The sequence below is a fragment of the Procambarus clarkii genome, chromosome 6 (assembly GCF_040958095.1).
Source record: "Procambarus clarkii isolate CNS0578487 chromosome 6, FALCON_Pclarkii_2.0, whole genome shotgun sequence".
Classification (NCBI taxonomy): domain Eukaryota; kingdom Metazoa; phylum Arthropoda; class Malacostraca; order Decapoda; family Cambaridae; genus Procambarus; species Procambarus clarkii.
In genome coordinates this window covers 32801491-32817566 of record NC_091155.1, presented here as the reverse complement: position 1 = coordinate 32817566, position 16076 = coordinate 32801491, and the positions used below count along the sequence as shown (strand labels likewise).

The 16076-nt window shown below is 44.8% G+C and overlaps 1 protein-coding gene across 2 annotated transcripts in view; it reads left to right on the top strand.

The window, feature by feature from the left end:
- LOC123753944 (uncharacterized) overlaps positions 1–16076 on the top strand; it is a 260619-nt gene that overhangs the window by 145775 nt on the left and 98768 nt on the right. For both annotated transcript variants that reach the window (XM_069308142.1, XM_069308152.1), the window contains 7 exons: positions 1560–1662; positions 3322–3500; positions 3615–3822; positions 7201–7458; positions 14042–14188; positions 14396–14563; positions 15309–15404. In XM_069308142.1, coding sequence (XP_069164243.1) covers positions 1560–1662; positions 3322–3500; positions 3615–3822; positions 7201–7458; positions 14042–14188; positions 14396–14563; positions 15309–15404 — 1159 coding nt within the window. The remainder of the gene's footprint in view (positions 1–1559; positions 1663–3321; positions 3501–3614; positions 3823–7200; positions 7459–14041; positions 14189–14395; positions 14564–15308; positions 15405–16076) is intronic.

The following is a 16076-nucleotide window of genomic DNA, read 5'->3' as shown; positions in this document are numbered from 1 at the left end:
TCTTCGCATTTGGGGACGGAGGAAAATATGTAAGCTGGGGGCATAGACAATCTTTTACACACAATTTAAGTTAGTCTCTACTACAAGTATTTGAACGAATATGCCATTCTATAGTTTGGAGAAGAGAGAAGGAATGGGTCTTCTGCAGTTTATATAGGTGACATGTTTGAAGGGTGTAAGTGGATACAGGGAATAACAATAGATAAGTTTTTATCATTTATTTGCGAATGATATGGGTAAATATAGGTGTGTGTGCACATTATGCAATTTCCTGGCTTCTCACACATGGACCTTTCTGCAGTTTATCTCATAGTGAAAGTTGATGTTTGGCGGTAAGTAAATAGGAGTTACTGTATGGCCCCACCCAAAAAGGCCTTCTGCAATTTCATTCTACTGTTCTATATGCAATCTTTTACCCAGAAATAATCATTGAAAATGGGATTTAATATTATAGACTTGAAAATGGGATTAAATACGCCATCACAGATAACGGATTTATTGAGGGAATATGAAGGATGACGTTATTCCACATTAGGTCCGTCGGAAGGGATCCCTCTAATCACCTTGGTACAAATATTGAAAATGAGAATAAATATGAAAATGGGGGTTAACTACGGTATCACGGAAAACGGACTTGTTTGGGGAAGATGAAGAGTCACTGGCTAATGACATCATTGACCATTAGGGATGACTGTGCGGGGTTACCGAGGTGAGCACATTTCAGGATGACGGGAGGCGATCGTTTTAATCTCCTTGGGCGAAATAGTCAAGACCAGAAAGGAGCCTTATAATCCCCCCTTTTGGAAAATTATATGATTAAAGGGAACAGTTGATAAATAATACGAAAAATATAAACACCCCTGGACTACTGGGATCCGTCGCCGAGGTAGGGGGAAAATGATTCGGACGGAAGGGATCTGTCGCCGAGTTAACGAAAAAGTACTCAGACTACGGGGGTCCCTCGAGCAAATGAAAACTGGCCCCCACAGCCTGGTTTTCTACTACTACTGATGGTGTGGTGGTGGTGATTGGTGTGGTGTTGTCCAGACACTGTACTGGGTGTTGTCCAGACACTGTACTGGGTGTTGTCCAGACACTGTACTGGGTGTTGTCCAGACACTGTACTGGGTGTTGTCCAGACACTGTACTGGGTGTTGTCCAGACACTGTACTGGGTGTTGTCCAGACACTGCACTGGGTGTTGTCCAGACACTGTACTGGGTGTTGTCCAGACACTGTACTGGGTGTTGTCCAGACACTGTACTGGGTGTTGTCCAGACACTGTACTGGGTGTTGTCCAGACACTGTACTGGGTGTTGTCCAGACACTGTACTGGGTGTTGTCCAGACACTGTACTGGGTGTTGTCCAGACACTGTACTGGGTGTTGTCCAGACACTGTACTGGGTGTTGTCCAGACACTGTACTGGGTGTTGTCCAGACACTGTGCTGGGTGTTGTCCAGACACTGTACTGGGTGTTGTCCCTTCACTCCCAGGTGGTGCGAGTGAGGGGTGGGGGGCATGATCAAGGTGGGCACTAACCCTGGCAGGTCCCTGGCAGGCAGGAGGTGCGAGTGAGAGAAGGGGAGAGGAACGAGGTGTGGGTCGGAGTGGTCCAGGGCCGGGCCGGCAGCACTCTCCTCAACGCTCAACACTTCGCTAAGGTATTTATTTAACATTATGTTGGTGTTTACGAAGTGCAAATACAATTAACACTAATATCACCATGTAATAAATTCAATGGCTTTCAATTTTTTTGAAAATGTAAATCCAGAGGAAATCTGTCTTGAGTAAAAAGAAAATATGAACCAATTTTTTTAGTTTAACATTTGCAAGAGGCAAATCTGCCAAACCTGAGCACTCGAGTGTAAACTCTGTGAGCAGGAACTGGGCCATGACCTCACACGCAACATATTGTGTGTAAATAACGAAGAGATGATGAACACGTGATGAACAATGTGACAGACCACGAAGGAATTGAATGACCAGTAGACATTAGCTCATGGGTGGCGACCCTTCACCAAAGATTGTGCCGAAATTGGCGATAATCTCTGCTCGTGGAGGACAAAATACTTGGAAACTTTCTTTAAATGTCTGTTTAGGCAACCGGCAAATATTCCGAATTGTTTCAAATTGAACAGATTCACGAATTACATGTTATTAACAACTAATAATTCGTAAGAAGTAAAATTATTGAACAAGCAACAATAAACCTTTATTAAAAAAAAAAGAATAATTTCTGCCTCTCCAGTTGATTATTAAGAGATATTCATTGTTTCATTATTAACACAGATATAACAGAAAAAGATTCAAATAAATGATCTGTTCAAAAAATTAATAATACTTTTCAAAGACAATTAAATTAAATTTTATTAAATGAACTTTGTTGTACCTTAAAGCAATATATGAAATGTAAAAGTGAAATGAAAGGTTTTGGTATGTGTAAAACATCAACGAATATGTTGATGAATAACAAATATGAATATTGAACATGAATATTGGAAAATAACATATTTTACTGTCACTGAGACGTTTGTCGCGTCAGCAACGGACAGGTTATGCACCAGGCTTGTATTGCGTTGTTGAAGGAGCAGCACTGAACTAGTGCATGTTCAACTAATTGGGTAACAAAGACCACCCCTGTAACTAGCCTGGATCAAGCCATCACTGTAAACTGTGTCTCTCATAAATATTGCGGTGAAGATGCTGTTAATACTACTACTCTAATTACATTTTTTGTATAAAGTCAAAAGTTTTAGGAAAATTTTCCAGAGGTTCAGATCAGCATTTCTAAACATTTCTGCGGTAATCCATAATTCAGTCGGTAATGCGGTAATACAATCCAGACAATGAGTATTTCCTAGTTCAACTCCTAAACGTGCACATTTTTACTTCCAAATTAAGCTGTTTTGTGAATCAATAATATGCATTTAAAATTATCCAAATCAATGCACTGATTGATGTTACAAAGCTTATATTATGTATCTTGAAGTTTCATCAAATGTCCTGAACATAGTAAATCTTATTAAAAAGTTAAAGAATCGAGGAAGGGCAGGAAATAGGTGCCACAGGCTCGTTACCCTCGGAGCTGACCGTGCAGGCCTGTGACATGCTTGAAATTAATTTCTCCACTCTGGTGTTGTTGAGGATGTGCTCTTAATGAGGCTACCGATTACATTTCCACCGTATGATCAATCATATTGCGAGATGGGCAGCTTTATAAACACCCTCGACACCCACTATATAATCCTTCACATACAACAGCTGCATAAAATGAGGATATATCTCTTGTTAATCACAAATTAAATCAAATCATTTTGAAGGCGACGCTGTTAACGCCAGCAGCCACCTACTACACGGTGGCCGGAGACGCTGGCTCCACGGTGTCTGGCCTGGAGTCTGTGTTGGCATATGTCACTTTGTCAGCGGGAGCTGGACCTGAGGCCGCCTACCTCCTCACCTGGGACCTGGACCTCCAGCAACTGGGCCCCAAGGGTCACGGGTCAGTATCAAGCAGTCACATGTTCTAGATGTTCACGTCGACAATATGTGTGAGCGAATAAATCCTTCAAACATAACTGCCCACTATTGTGTCCCTGGTGATAACCCTTGACAGGATACTGATAGTTCCCGAGGCCGAGGAGGAGACTGACGAGGAGGCCGAGGAGCCAGGCCTGCTGACGGTGTACCTGGAGACGCTGCTGACGGCCACCTCGCCACACACGGGCGAGGTCAAGCTCAACATGAAGGCTAAGAAGGCTCTCCACCAACCCTCGCCTGACCCCCACCAGCCTGACACCCCCACCCACCTCATCACTGGAGATGTGAGTACCTGCTGCACCTGGTGTGGTGGTGCTGCTCACACACCTGGTGTGGTGCCTCTCACACACACCTGGTATGATGCCTCTCATACACCTGTACAAGTGACCTTGTACCACCCCACACACCTGAACAAGTGACTTTGTACCGCCACACACCTGCACAAGTGACATTATTCCATCCCAAATACCTGCACAAGTGACCTTGTACCGCCCCACACACCTGAACAAGTGACTTTGTACCGCCACACACACCTGCACAAGTGACATTATTCCGTCCCAAATTCCTGCACAAGTGATCTTATACCACCCCACACCTACACAAGTGACCTTATACATCTCTACACACACCTGGACTAGTGACCTTATTCCACCCCACATTCCTGCACAAGTGATCTTATGCAAGCCCCACACTCCTACACGTGACTATTCATCCCTTCACACCTGCACAAGTGACCTCATACAACCTCCATATACCTGCACAAGTGAACTTATACACCCCCTTACACACCTACACAAGTAACTTTATTCATCCCTTCACACCTGCACAAATGACCTTATACATCTGTTGCTATGATAGTTGCGATGTTTAATATAATGTCTAGCATGGTTCAGTCTTGAAAGCCGTTGTCAGTCCTTTGAACATTTGTGGAATTTGCGGAGCGTGCCAAAGCCTCGTTATCGTTTGTGCCTCTCACTTGGCCTCAGAGCTTCGTGTCATCTGCAAGTAAGATGCTGTAGCATTTGTGATGGTCTTGTCTGTTATATTGGCGTTGGTAAGGAAAAGGGTTGGCCCCAAGACGGCACCTGGCGTCCTCGTTCAGCAGTCCTCCTTCCCTACACTTTTGTCCCCCAGATTAATTTCCATTTATGGCGACTCTTTGCTTGCTTTGTTTTAACCATTGTGTTATATCCAGCTTAGTAATTTACTCTTTATTCCATGGACTTGTAATTTCCTTGCCAGTTGTTCAAGTGTTACGTTACCAAAAGCTTTAGAGACCTCCATATATTCTACAGCTGATGGAAGTAGGCTGTAGTTGTGTAGTTTGTTATTTATTCCACAAATTTGAGCAGATTATTTAGACAGGATTCATTTGTAACCCCAACCATGTTGTTAGTTCCCTCCATGAACTATATGTGAGGCTTGGTTCATTAGTCGATAATTTTCTTCTGGAAGTTTACTACCTTTGAAAGATGAGGGTGACATTAGCTTCCAATCTTGGGAGACATTCTCTTGGTCTATAGCTATTCATAATATCAGTTTCGGTGGTAAACACACTTCATCGGGGAGTTCTTTAACGATTTAGGATTGAATTCCATCCACACCTGGAGCTTTGGAACAATTTTAATTGTCAATGCTCTTTCCCGATTGTTTCCCACAAAATATAATTTTATTTATTTACTTCCCTGACTGAAACCTTTGTGTGGGTGTTCCTAGTGCGCGCACTTGTGTAAACCTTTGTGTGGGTGTTCCTAGTGCGCGCACTTGTGTAAACCTTTGTGTGGGTGTTCCTAGTGCGCGCACTTGTGTAAACCTTTGTGTGGGTGTTCCTAGTGCGCGCACTTGTGTAAACCTTTGTGTGGGTGTTCCTAGTGCGCGCACTTGTGTAAACCTTTGTGTGGGTGTTCCTAGTGCGCGCACTTGTGTAAAGCAATCAGTAATCACTGCCGTTTTATCATCAATTATAACTGTGTTGGTTACATCTTTTCAGAGTCAAACAGTCTTTTATCTTGGTTTTACTTTTGTCAGTAATACAAAACTTTGGATCTCTCTCTCATGATGGTTTAAAGAAGATTTTTCTAGGTTTCTTTTAGCTGATCTAATTTCCTAGGTTTCCTGGATTTATTTGCCTCTTGTATATCCCTTTTCTATAAACTATATGACTCCTGGTGGACTGATTTTTCTTTCAGAGGTTCAGCATTTTGCTTCTAATATTATCCATCTTGGTCTTTTTCGTTTTGACCAACTTCAGTGATTTAAGAGGAGTGGAAGGCTTATACATGATGTTGGACTTTTATCTTCCGGATGTTGCAATTTACTTTGACCATGTATATGTACATATTTCCTTATTATGTGCGAATAGTGTTAATTTTAATTAATTTTTAAGTCTATTATTTGCATTGTTCCTGCATGTATCGGGCAACTGGAGCAGGAGAACTATAATGTATCATGAATTTTATTGTGGGGAAAACTGATTTGTGGGATTTATTGATTTATTTACAATTTATTTATACTGTATATATAATTTGTAAAGTAATTTATTTCTTACGTTAATTTGTTTCGAAAACGGACTGTATGATGTTATAGTGGATTGAATAATTTTATTCCCACAAATCGTTTTTAACACAAGTTGGGGGGGTATATTATTTATATATATAGTCTATCAATTGAAATTATTAATTGGTAAACATTCACTACAATATTAAGACTACACAGATTAGTAACTTGAATGGGGGAAGTCTTATCTGTATGGTTGGTTATGGCCTGGTCAACTAGATATGAACATGAAAGAACTTGCCAACCAATACTCGTCGTGGGTGAGGCTAGCCTCATCACACGTTATACCAGGTAATTGTTATTATTTCTTCTTCCACTTCAATTTCACCTGTCAAAGGACGCACAATAATAATCGTAACCTATATATGACAGCTATATCAGGGCAAATATTGTAATTCATTAGATAAGACTTAATTAATAATTACCCCCGTTTGGTTGGCTTGCCAAGCATTCTAACCGGTGTTCTCTAATCTATTATTACTGGCCAACAATTGGTAGATAGAATTGGAATCGGGTACAGAACACTTCCTTTATTGTTGACGAAGATCGTGCTGATGACGGGACGTTTTTGGTGCCGTAACACTGCGTCTAGAGGGAAACATTTATGGAGCTTGTGAGGCACCAGTGAGACTAAATTTATGTTTACGTTAAATTTTAATGGCGTCTGCCTCTCTCGGCTTGAGAGACGCTCCTCCCTCGTCGGTTCTAATACTGCCCTTATACTGACAGTGGGAGGTAGACTTTAGTTTGTTAGTAATTATATTAGATCCAGTCACAGAGAATACTTTTTTATTGCTTCTAATGCTAGACTGGTGTTTTAAGAGGAATTCACAGTATTATTAGCTGGTGAATTTAATGGCTACATGGCCATGATTCCCTGTTTTCTCCCGAGGAAAATTCCACTGGATTAATCATCAGTTTTCTATGAATGATTTAAGATTCTTTAAGGTTAATTTATTAATAGTAAATTAGCAGCAATATTATCTGCCTAATTTATTGAAATGGTGTCGGTTTTTCCGACATTTATTTACATTTTTAATTTTACTGGTAATAAAACTGTAGAGTCTTTAACATTGGGTTTATAGCAAGGCAATACATACCCTCAGGTGACACTGGCGACGGAGACGCTGCCGGAGCTGGCACGCCTGCACGGGAAGCTCTCGCTAGCCCTGGACACCTACACTCTGGCTGGCCGGATGTGGGTTGGACAGCGGGCAGTGGGCGTGATGTCATACGCTGTACACAGGAACTCTTCCCTCAAGACCTCTCACCTGGTCACCCTCGTGGACCCGTCCTCCTCGTGGGGCAGTCTCCAGCTTGCCCTCGAGGCTGACCACCTCGGCACTTTCCCCAACAACTTCCAGGTGAGAAAATCCAGTGCAAATAGGAGCAAATTCTGTTATAGAGGCTAACAACTTTGTCACTGAATTTATAGTTAACTCTTAGGGGTACGTGGATATATTTCTCTCTCATAAAATATAATTTTATGAACGGCTAAAAACGTGCTCAGCAACATCTATTTGGAAAATAAATTTTGAATTCTGACTTCATTAAAATCGCTGAGCATCGCTGTTGGAGCCGATATTTCTTAAAGGGAGGCAATATGGCCGACTGCAACTGGCCCATATTATACACCTAGCCACAAGAACCCTTCTGAAGACTACTGCTAGTCTCGGGAGAGACTAGCCCCGAGCGTCTGGCTACCAGCCTCGGACAAACACGTAGACAGAAAACGAGTCACACAGACATTCTCTTTTACACGAGAGAGTGACTATTATCACAGATGTTCTATAATAGTTACTCTTATGTGAGTATTGTTGTGCGATGCAGAGGCCGCGTCGTGGATGATGGGGCCCTCCCACCTGTCACCCTCCATGACGGCCCTCCCACCTGTCACCCTCCATGAGGGCCCTCCCACCTGTCACCCTCCATGAGGGCCCTGTCACCCCCCATGAGGGCTCTCCCACCTGTCACCCTCCATGAGGGCCCTCCCACCTGTCACCCTCCATGAGGGCCCTCCCACCTGTCACCCTCCATGAGGGCTCTCCCACCTGTCACCCCCCATGAGGGCTCTCCCACCTCTCACCCGTCATGAGGACCCTCCCACCTGTCACCCTCCATGAGGGCTCTCCCACCTGTCACCCCCCATGAGGGCTCTCCCACCTCTCACCCGTCATGAGGACCCTCCCACCTGTCACCCTCCATGAGGGCTCTCCCACCTGTCACCCCCCATGAGGGCCCCCCCCCACCTGTCACCCTCCATGAGGGCTCTCCCACCTGTCACCCTCCATGAGGGCCCTCCCACCTGTCACCCCCCATGAGGGCCCTCCCACCTGTCACCCTCCATGAGGGCCCCCCACCTGTCACCCCCACATGAGGGCCCTCCCACCTGTCACCCCCCATGAGGGCCCCCCCCACCTGTCACCCTCCATGAGGGCTCTCCCACCTGTCACCTTCCATGAGGGCCCCCCCACCTGTCACCCCCCATGAGAGCCCCCCACCTGTCACCCCCCATGAGGGCTCTCCCACCTGTCACCCTCCATGAGGGCCCTCCCACCTGTCACCCTCCATGAGGGCCCTCCCACCTGACACCCCCCATGAGGGCCCTCCCACCTGTCACCCCCCATGAGGGCCCCCCACCTGTCACCCCCCATGAGGGCCCTCGCACCTGTCACCCCCCATGAGGGCTCTCCCACCTGTCACCCTCCATGAGGGCCCTCACACCTGACACTCCTCTGAGGGCCCTCGCACCTGACACTCCCGTGAGGGGAGTGCCTTCTCGACTACATAGTGCAATATTAAGGGTAGCTCACGAGTTCTCACTCCAAATTTAATTTGATGTGTGCGGCTATGAATCGAGTTCGAATCCAGAATCCGGCCATCACTAAAGAATGGCAAGAACAGCTCGATATGTTGCAATACATGTGGGACAATAATATTGGAAGGTATTGGCATAAAGACAGTTTCTTAGGCAACAATAACAATTTATTCAAAAAGAACTAAATCTAATTCAAAACAAAACAAAGTAATCTTGAAGTAATGTTAATGTCCTTCAGTGACAGAGATTATCTTGAGATTATCTTGAGATGATTTCGGGGCTTTAGTGTCCCCGCGGCCCGGTCTTCGACCAGGCCTCCACCCCCAGGAAGCAGCCCATGACAGCTGACTAACACCCAGGTACCTATTTACTGCTAGGTAACAGGGGCATAGGGTGAAAGAAACTCTGCCCAATGTTTCTCGCCGGCGCCTGGGATCGAACCCAGGACCACAGGATCACAAGTCCCGCGTGCTGTCCGCTCGGCCGACCGGCTCCATGAGGGCTCATGGAGCTCGTGGACCGGCTCCACGACAGCTTAAAGACTGCTAATCAACAGCAATGTTAGGGCCAGCTTGGGCCCGTAACCAGGTTCTTTTCTGTTAACATATCTTATAACCTCTTCTTCTTGATCCTACCCCAAGTCGATGATAAATTTTCAAGAATTGGCAGTAGCAAGTAACAGTGCAAGGAATAAAGAGGGGAGGGGATAAATAACACACAGTTCGTAGGCCTCGTAGCCTGGTGGATAGCGCGCAGGATTCGTAATTCTGTGGCGCAGGTTCGATTCCCGCACGAGGCAGAAACAAATGGGCAAAGTTTCTTTCACTCTGAATGCCCCTGTTACCTAGCAGTAAATAGGTACCTGGGAGTTAGTCAGCTGTCACGGGCTGCTTCCTGGGGGTGGAGGCCTGGTCGAGGACCGGGCCGCGGGGACACTAAAACCCCGAAATCATCTCAAGATAACCTCAAGAAGTTACACAGAGATCACACTAACGTCATGCATCAAATGAACAAATCCACAAGGGCCGTGATGAGGATTCGAACCTGCGTCCGGGAGCATCCCAGACACTTCCATCCAGTGTAATCCATTACACTATGTAATGATGTAAGGGCGAAGAGGGAGAACGCCCTATTGACATAGCTCGGGTGCAGGGGGGGGGGGTGTAAAATCCTGGTTTGTGCCTCGGAGAGGCTACGGGATCCAGTAAGTTCAGTGGAACTTCGGTTTCAACCCTTTTAACCCTGTCATAGCTCAGTCGATTAAGGCAGTGTCTGGGATGCTCCCGGACGCAGGTTCGAATCCTCGTCACGGCCCTTGTGGATTTGTTCATACGCAGTTACACCTTCACCAATGTATTATCACCTTCACCAATATATATATATTATCTCTCTACGTATTACTACATATATTTCCACTGTGTCGCTTTCACTAAGGACGCTCAATAGATCTGCAGTGTTCATCAATTCATGGCAAGTCTACTACGTCCAGGTACACGTCATCTACGCTCAATGGTAATCACCGGCGAGCTCTTATGGGCCAGTCTACACATCGCATCGTCATGATGTCCCTGTACCCCACATCTGCTCTCCAGAAACACACTGGCAGAGGGCTTCAGCAACTCGCTGACAGGGGTCTCAAATAATCATGTACAGGGTTAGCTAACACCCTGGCAGAAATCTCTAGCAACACACTAGCACCACTTCTAAACAGACACACTACTGTCATCTCGTAACTCTTCTTGGCAAAATCCTGGGTACGTCAGTCCATACAACACTACATAAATCCAACAGCTAACACACTGCTACTATCGACGGTGGCTACTTTGTACTCTCACAGGACCAAGTCAAGAGTTCTGGACTGCGCAAGGTTAACTTCCCACCTCAGCGCAATCGCCTCCTTACATCACCTCTTGAACATAAAACGTCCTTAGCTAGACAGACAGTATACTGGATGACCTTAGAATAACACCCTTCTACCGAGGGAATTGAAATTGTAATTGTTTTCACAACCGAGATATCAATGTTACGCCACCCACCAGAGGTCATCATCGACCTCACCTTCTAACTGAGATATGAAATAGGAGCCTTTTACAGATGCCACACCACCGATAACAGATGGAGTTGTCTGCATCTCACCTCATACCTGGGAGGTGGAGTGCAGGTCCATAAATGGCGCCGAAATCGCCCCTCCACACTTCAGAAATGGTGTGGATACCGTAACAAGCAAGTATAGCACTGATTATTCTCTGTGCCACTCTCAGTATAACAACTGATTCCCCATCTGTGTCGCTTCGGGCTGAATAATGAACTAACTGAACAATACGGATGCTTAAGACTCAAATTGTCTAAGAGTTACTTAGGACTCAAATTAAAATTAAAGCAATTGCAGCAACCTGTAATTAATTTACACTGTAAGCAAAGCAAGGCCGGTCAGTGAGACAAACTCCGGTAACTTCCCCTCAGTTAACACTTGTCTCCAAAGACGACAATCAAAACATTATTGTAATATTTTACACTAATCAGTCTCAGTGATTAATTATGTTAATTGACTGTCAACCGGACAGTCAGGAACAAAGTACTCAACGTTAATCACAATCTTATCTCTCAGACAATCAAACAAATCAAAACAATAATTCGCTAGCCATAATTACTCAGTCACCACAGACCAATTAAGCATTCAGAGATTAATTACTGTTAAATGGACAGATAATTAATCGAGAACGATTTACGATAATACGACGCTATCACTCTCGAAAGCTTGCCAATCAAAACTATGTCAGTGTCTGGCAGTGGCAAGGATCGCCCCTCATAGCGCCGGAGAAACTCACAGTACCTCCTCCCCCAGAAACCTGATCATCACCCGGTGCATAAATACTAGTTCAATACCGTAAATATAAATATAAACATGCCTCCACAGGGACATGGAGCATGTCACACATCTTGAGCTCCACTTCAGGATAACCAGCACGGCCAGAGAATTCCAGTCCCAAGGAGTGAACCCGCACATCAGGGGGTAGAGGGCCTCCCATCACAATGCCGGTCACGTCAGCATCGACGAGCACCTAAGTACCACTCCAGCCAGGCTGCAACTGCAGGGCGGGCAGACACGTCCTCGCCCCCTGGCGGCCAATGGGCGAATCCCACACCATAGTCATTTAGTGATGGATGACTACAGATGTTGACGATTATCATAGATAATAAACAATGCAGTCCTGTTGCTCCTGTGGTGATCACGTAGTGATACTTTACTTATATTTACTATTTACTTATCTCAAATCCCAAATTAATTTTCCTAACTCGCGCAAATTGGATTTTGACGGCAATTCACGATAGCGGGAATCAGAACGGATTGATAAAATTTATTGTAACGCCGCGAGGACGGAGATTGTAGCTACTGGCCGTTAGCACAATCCTTCACGTCCTATCAAGACAATCACGAACTCCAGAATGCCGGCTGCCTGGCTGCCGGGCACCTAGCTGCTTCTTCCCTCTGTCTTCGAATTAACCAATCAGAGGAAAGCGCAGCTCGTCCTAGGGACGCCATGAGATGCCCCCACGAATCACAGGGCTGCCTACGGTCACGTGGTGCCTCAGGTGACGTCACCGTGTTGACACAAGCAAGGGAGCCGTTGGCTTTATAACTACAAGCCCTTCTTGCTTCTCTCTCCCTCTGCCTACACGCTTACATGTTAAATGCATGCTAATGGCTATATCTAAGACTCAGAAGCTACGTCGGCCATCGTAGCCTTAATTAATAGCCCTGGTTTTATGCTCCACATAGATACCAAACAAGAGGTATCTATCTGAAGAATTACAGAATCTAGAATGAGTGCACAACGGTGACTCGTGCTAGAGTGCACACTGACGGCTTGCACTCCAACACAGTCTAGAAGCTAGCTGGTAATCCTTCCTCTCTCTGTGAGGTTACCTATACAAGATGCTTACCTCAATACTGTTTAGTTCCCGGCACAAATATCATTGTGCAGGGGCGCCAACCTTCGAGGCTGACCTCCAAAATGGGAAGGGTAGAGAGAAGGGGTGACGAGGGATGAAGAGAGGGAAGGGAGAGGCGATGGGGGGTGGGAGAGAGATGTGGTAAATGGCAAGATAGGAAGGAAGTAAGGTGAGACTATCCTGGGCACCACCGGGAACCCCATTTAGTATCTATAAAACAAGAATGTGTTTGATTTGTGAAAGTTGGGCGCTCGAAACAGAGTGAGAGCCCAGGAGTGAGCAGCCGATCCTCCTAAAATGAAAGTACTTGTAGCAGCCATGTGGTCAAAATACAAATATGTCGTGTTGGACCTCCAGAAAGTACATTTTTGAATTATTAAACTTCGGCAAACTGGATTTATTTCTATATTTGTTGCTAAGAAGACTTATGAAGTCATGCCTAACCATACAGGGCCCTATACATACTATCTACGGCCTAATATAGTGCATATATGTGCTATACTAGGCATAGGAATATTTATGTATGATTTTAGCTATATTTTTTCTGGACTTTAAAAAAGTATACAAAAAGTGGCTTAATGGCTCCATGACAAGATAGTGGTAATGTGGAACACACTGGTACAAAGAGTACTATCACTTCAGGAGTATGGGGGTAGAGCTATATGGACATGGGGTGGAGATATATGTACATGGGGTGGAGATATATGCACATGGGGTGGAGATATATGTACATGGGGTGGAGATATATGTACATGGGGTGGAGATATATGCACATGGGGTGGAGATATATGTACATGGGGTGGAGATATATGTACATGGGGTGGAGATATATGCACATGGGGTGGAGATATATGTACATGGGGTGGAGATATATGTACATGGGGTGGAGATATATGTACATGGGGTGGAGATATATGTACATGGGGTGGAGATATATGTACATGGGGTGGAGATATATGTACATGGGGTGGAGATATATGTACATGGGGTGGAGATATATGTACATGGGGTGGAGATATATGTACATGGGGTGGAGATATATGTACATGGGGTGGAGATATATGTACATGGGGTGGAGATATATGCACATTGGGTGGAGATATATGGACATTATAACCTGCCCACCACGAGTACAATGCTCAGATGTATTAAGAATACGTGTTCTCTTGAGGCAGAGTTCTGGGAGCGGTAGAGTGAATGTTGGGGTGGAGGAGGCGGTGCAGGTGCAGGCAGGAGCACAGTGGACGCCCTCAACCTCCGCCCTCAACCTCGCCCTAGCCACCTACTTCACCACGCTGCCGGGGGGAAACATCTTCCTCAAGGTCAGTCATTATTCCCACTGTGTCCATTCTTCGCATTCAGCGTCCAGCCAGTGCTTGAAGGCACCTTACATTCCATAATTTGCATTAAATTCATGTGCCTGATATAGTTTTAAAAGCAGCCTAAAGGCTAGCCTTCACCTGAAGTTAAGATAATGAAGAGTGTTGTAAGTGGTAGCACGAGTACAGTTCTTCATACCCTGGGTACAGTGGGCAGAGCAGCTGGTGCAGGCGCACGCGGCCTGGGCACTCACTAAGGGCATGGTGGGCCTCCAGTGGCTGGAGGGAGGACGAGCCCTGGAGCTGGCACTCAAGTATGAACACCCCGGCGCTCTCCTCCACTACCTGGACACCGGTCTTACCTTCACCGTCTCTCGTGTGAGTATGGATCACTTTCATTATCTGTCAGGTTGGGCATGCATCACCTTCACTGTCAGGTGAGCATGTATAACCTTCACCATCATCAGGTGAGCATGTATAACCTTCACCATCATCAGGTGAGCATGTATAACATTGATCATCAGGTGAGCATGTATAACCTTCATCATCATCAGGTGATGATGAAGATTATCTAGCTGTATCTAGCTCATCAGTACTAGCTCTATCTAGCTCATCAGTACTAGCTCTATCTAGCTCATCAGTACTAGCTCTATCTAGCTCATCAGTACTAGCTCTATCTAGCTCATCAGTACTAGCTCTATCTAGCTCATCAGTACTAGCTCTATCTAGCTCATCAGTACTAGCTCTATCTAGCTCATCAGTACTAGCTCTATCTATAAATCCAACATTATGTTTGCACCTAATCCTCTATGTATGTACTTTTACCTGAATAAACATTTCATTTGATTTGATGTGAGTTAAGATCAGTAGATGTGAGTCTGAGGAATAAGTGTAGTATAATATTAGCATTAAGAGTGATAATGTAATGGATAAACTGGGAGACTAAAACACTTAAACAAATGAATGAAAAAGAGTGGCTGTTATGGGGAGTAAATGTAAGGAAGGTCAGTAATATATTTTACCAGGCTATTGTTATTTTTCTATATCACTCTGCTGTTTACCTATGAGAATTACCTCTCGTCCCATGAAGCAGTAACTTTGTGTAATGACCGTCACTCTGCAGGCACCGTACCCGCCGCTCCTTCTCCTCCTGGCGAGCCGCTTCACCCTCAACACCGACCACCACTACGCCCTCAACGTAGACTTCCGCTCACCGCAGGTACGTTAGAGAAACGTACGTTTCTTGCCCGAAACGCATTGCGTAATAGTGGCTTTAGGCATTGTATGTACTAGCTCTATCTATATATCAATCCATTAATGTAACATCACTTGTATGTATGTACCTTACCTGAATAAACATATTTATTTTATTTATTTTATTAGAAGGGAAGGGGGGGAGGAACAGGGATCACACTAGAGGTGTTTCCTGCTCTTCTGTGTATATATATTCTGTAGGGGAGGCAATGTGTGGGGGGAAACTTCCCACGTCACTCATACATTCCTTAATACAACATGTAGAAAAAACATACTGCTGTTGTTGAATTAATAAAACAAATTAAATTACATTAGTGAGCCCTGAAGAGATGGCGTACGACACAAATTTGTTCTGGAAAACGAGTAATTAGTATTATCACATCGCCATTATAGTCCCTGAGCCCATGATGTGCCTCTGTAACCCTTTCCACTACCGCCAACAAAATGGGTATGGGGTGCATAATAAATGAACTAAACTAAACTCTCACACCCAAAATAGTATTACTTAATTTAACACTAAAACTTATACACTAAATAGTGCTTCCCTAAATGAAAATGAATTGCCAGTAATGAAATAAATTAAATCAAATTCCTCCTTCCGGTTACCAATGAAAACGTATCTGGGGACGTGTCCCCA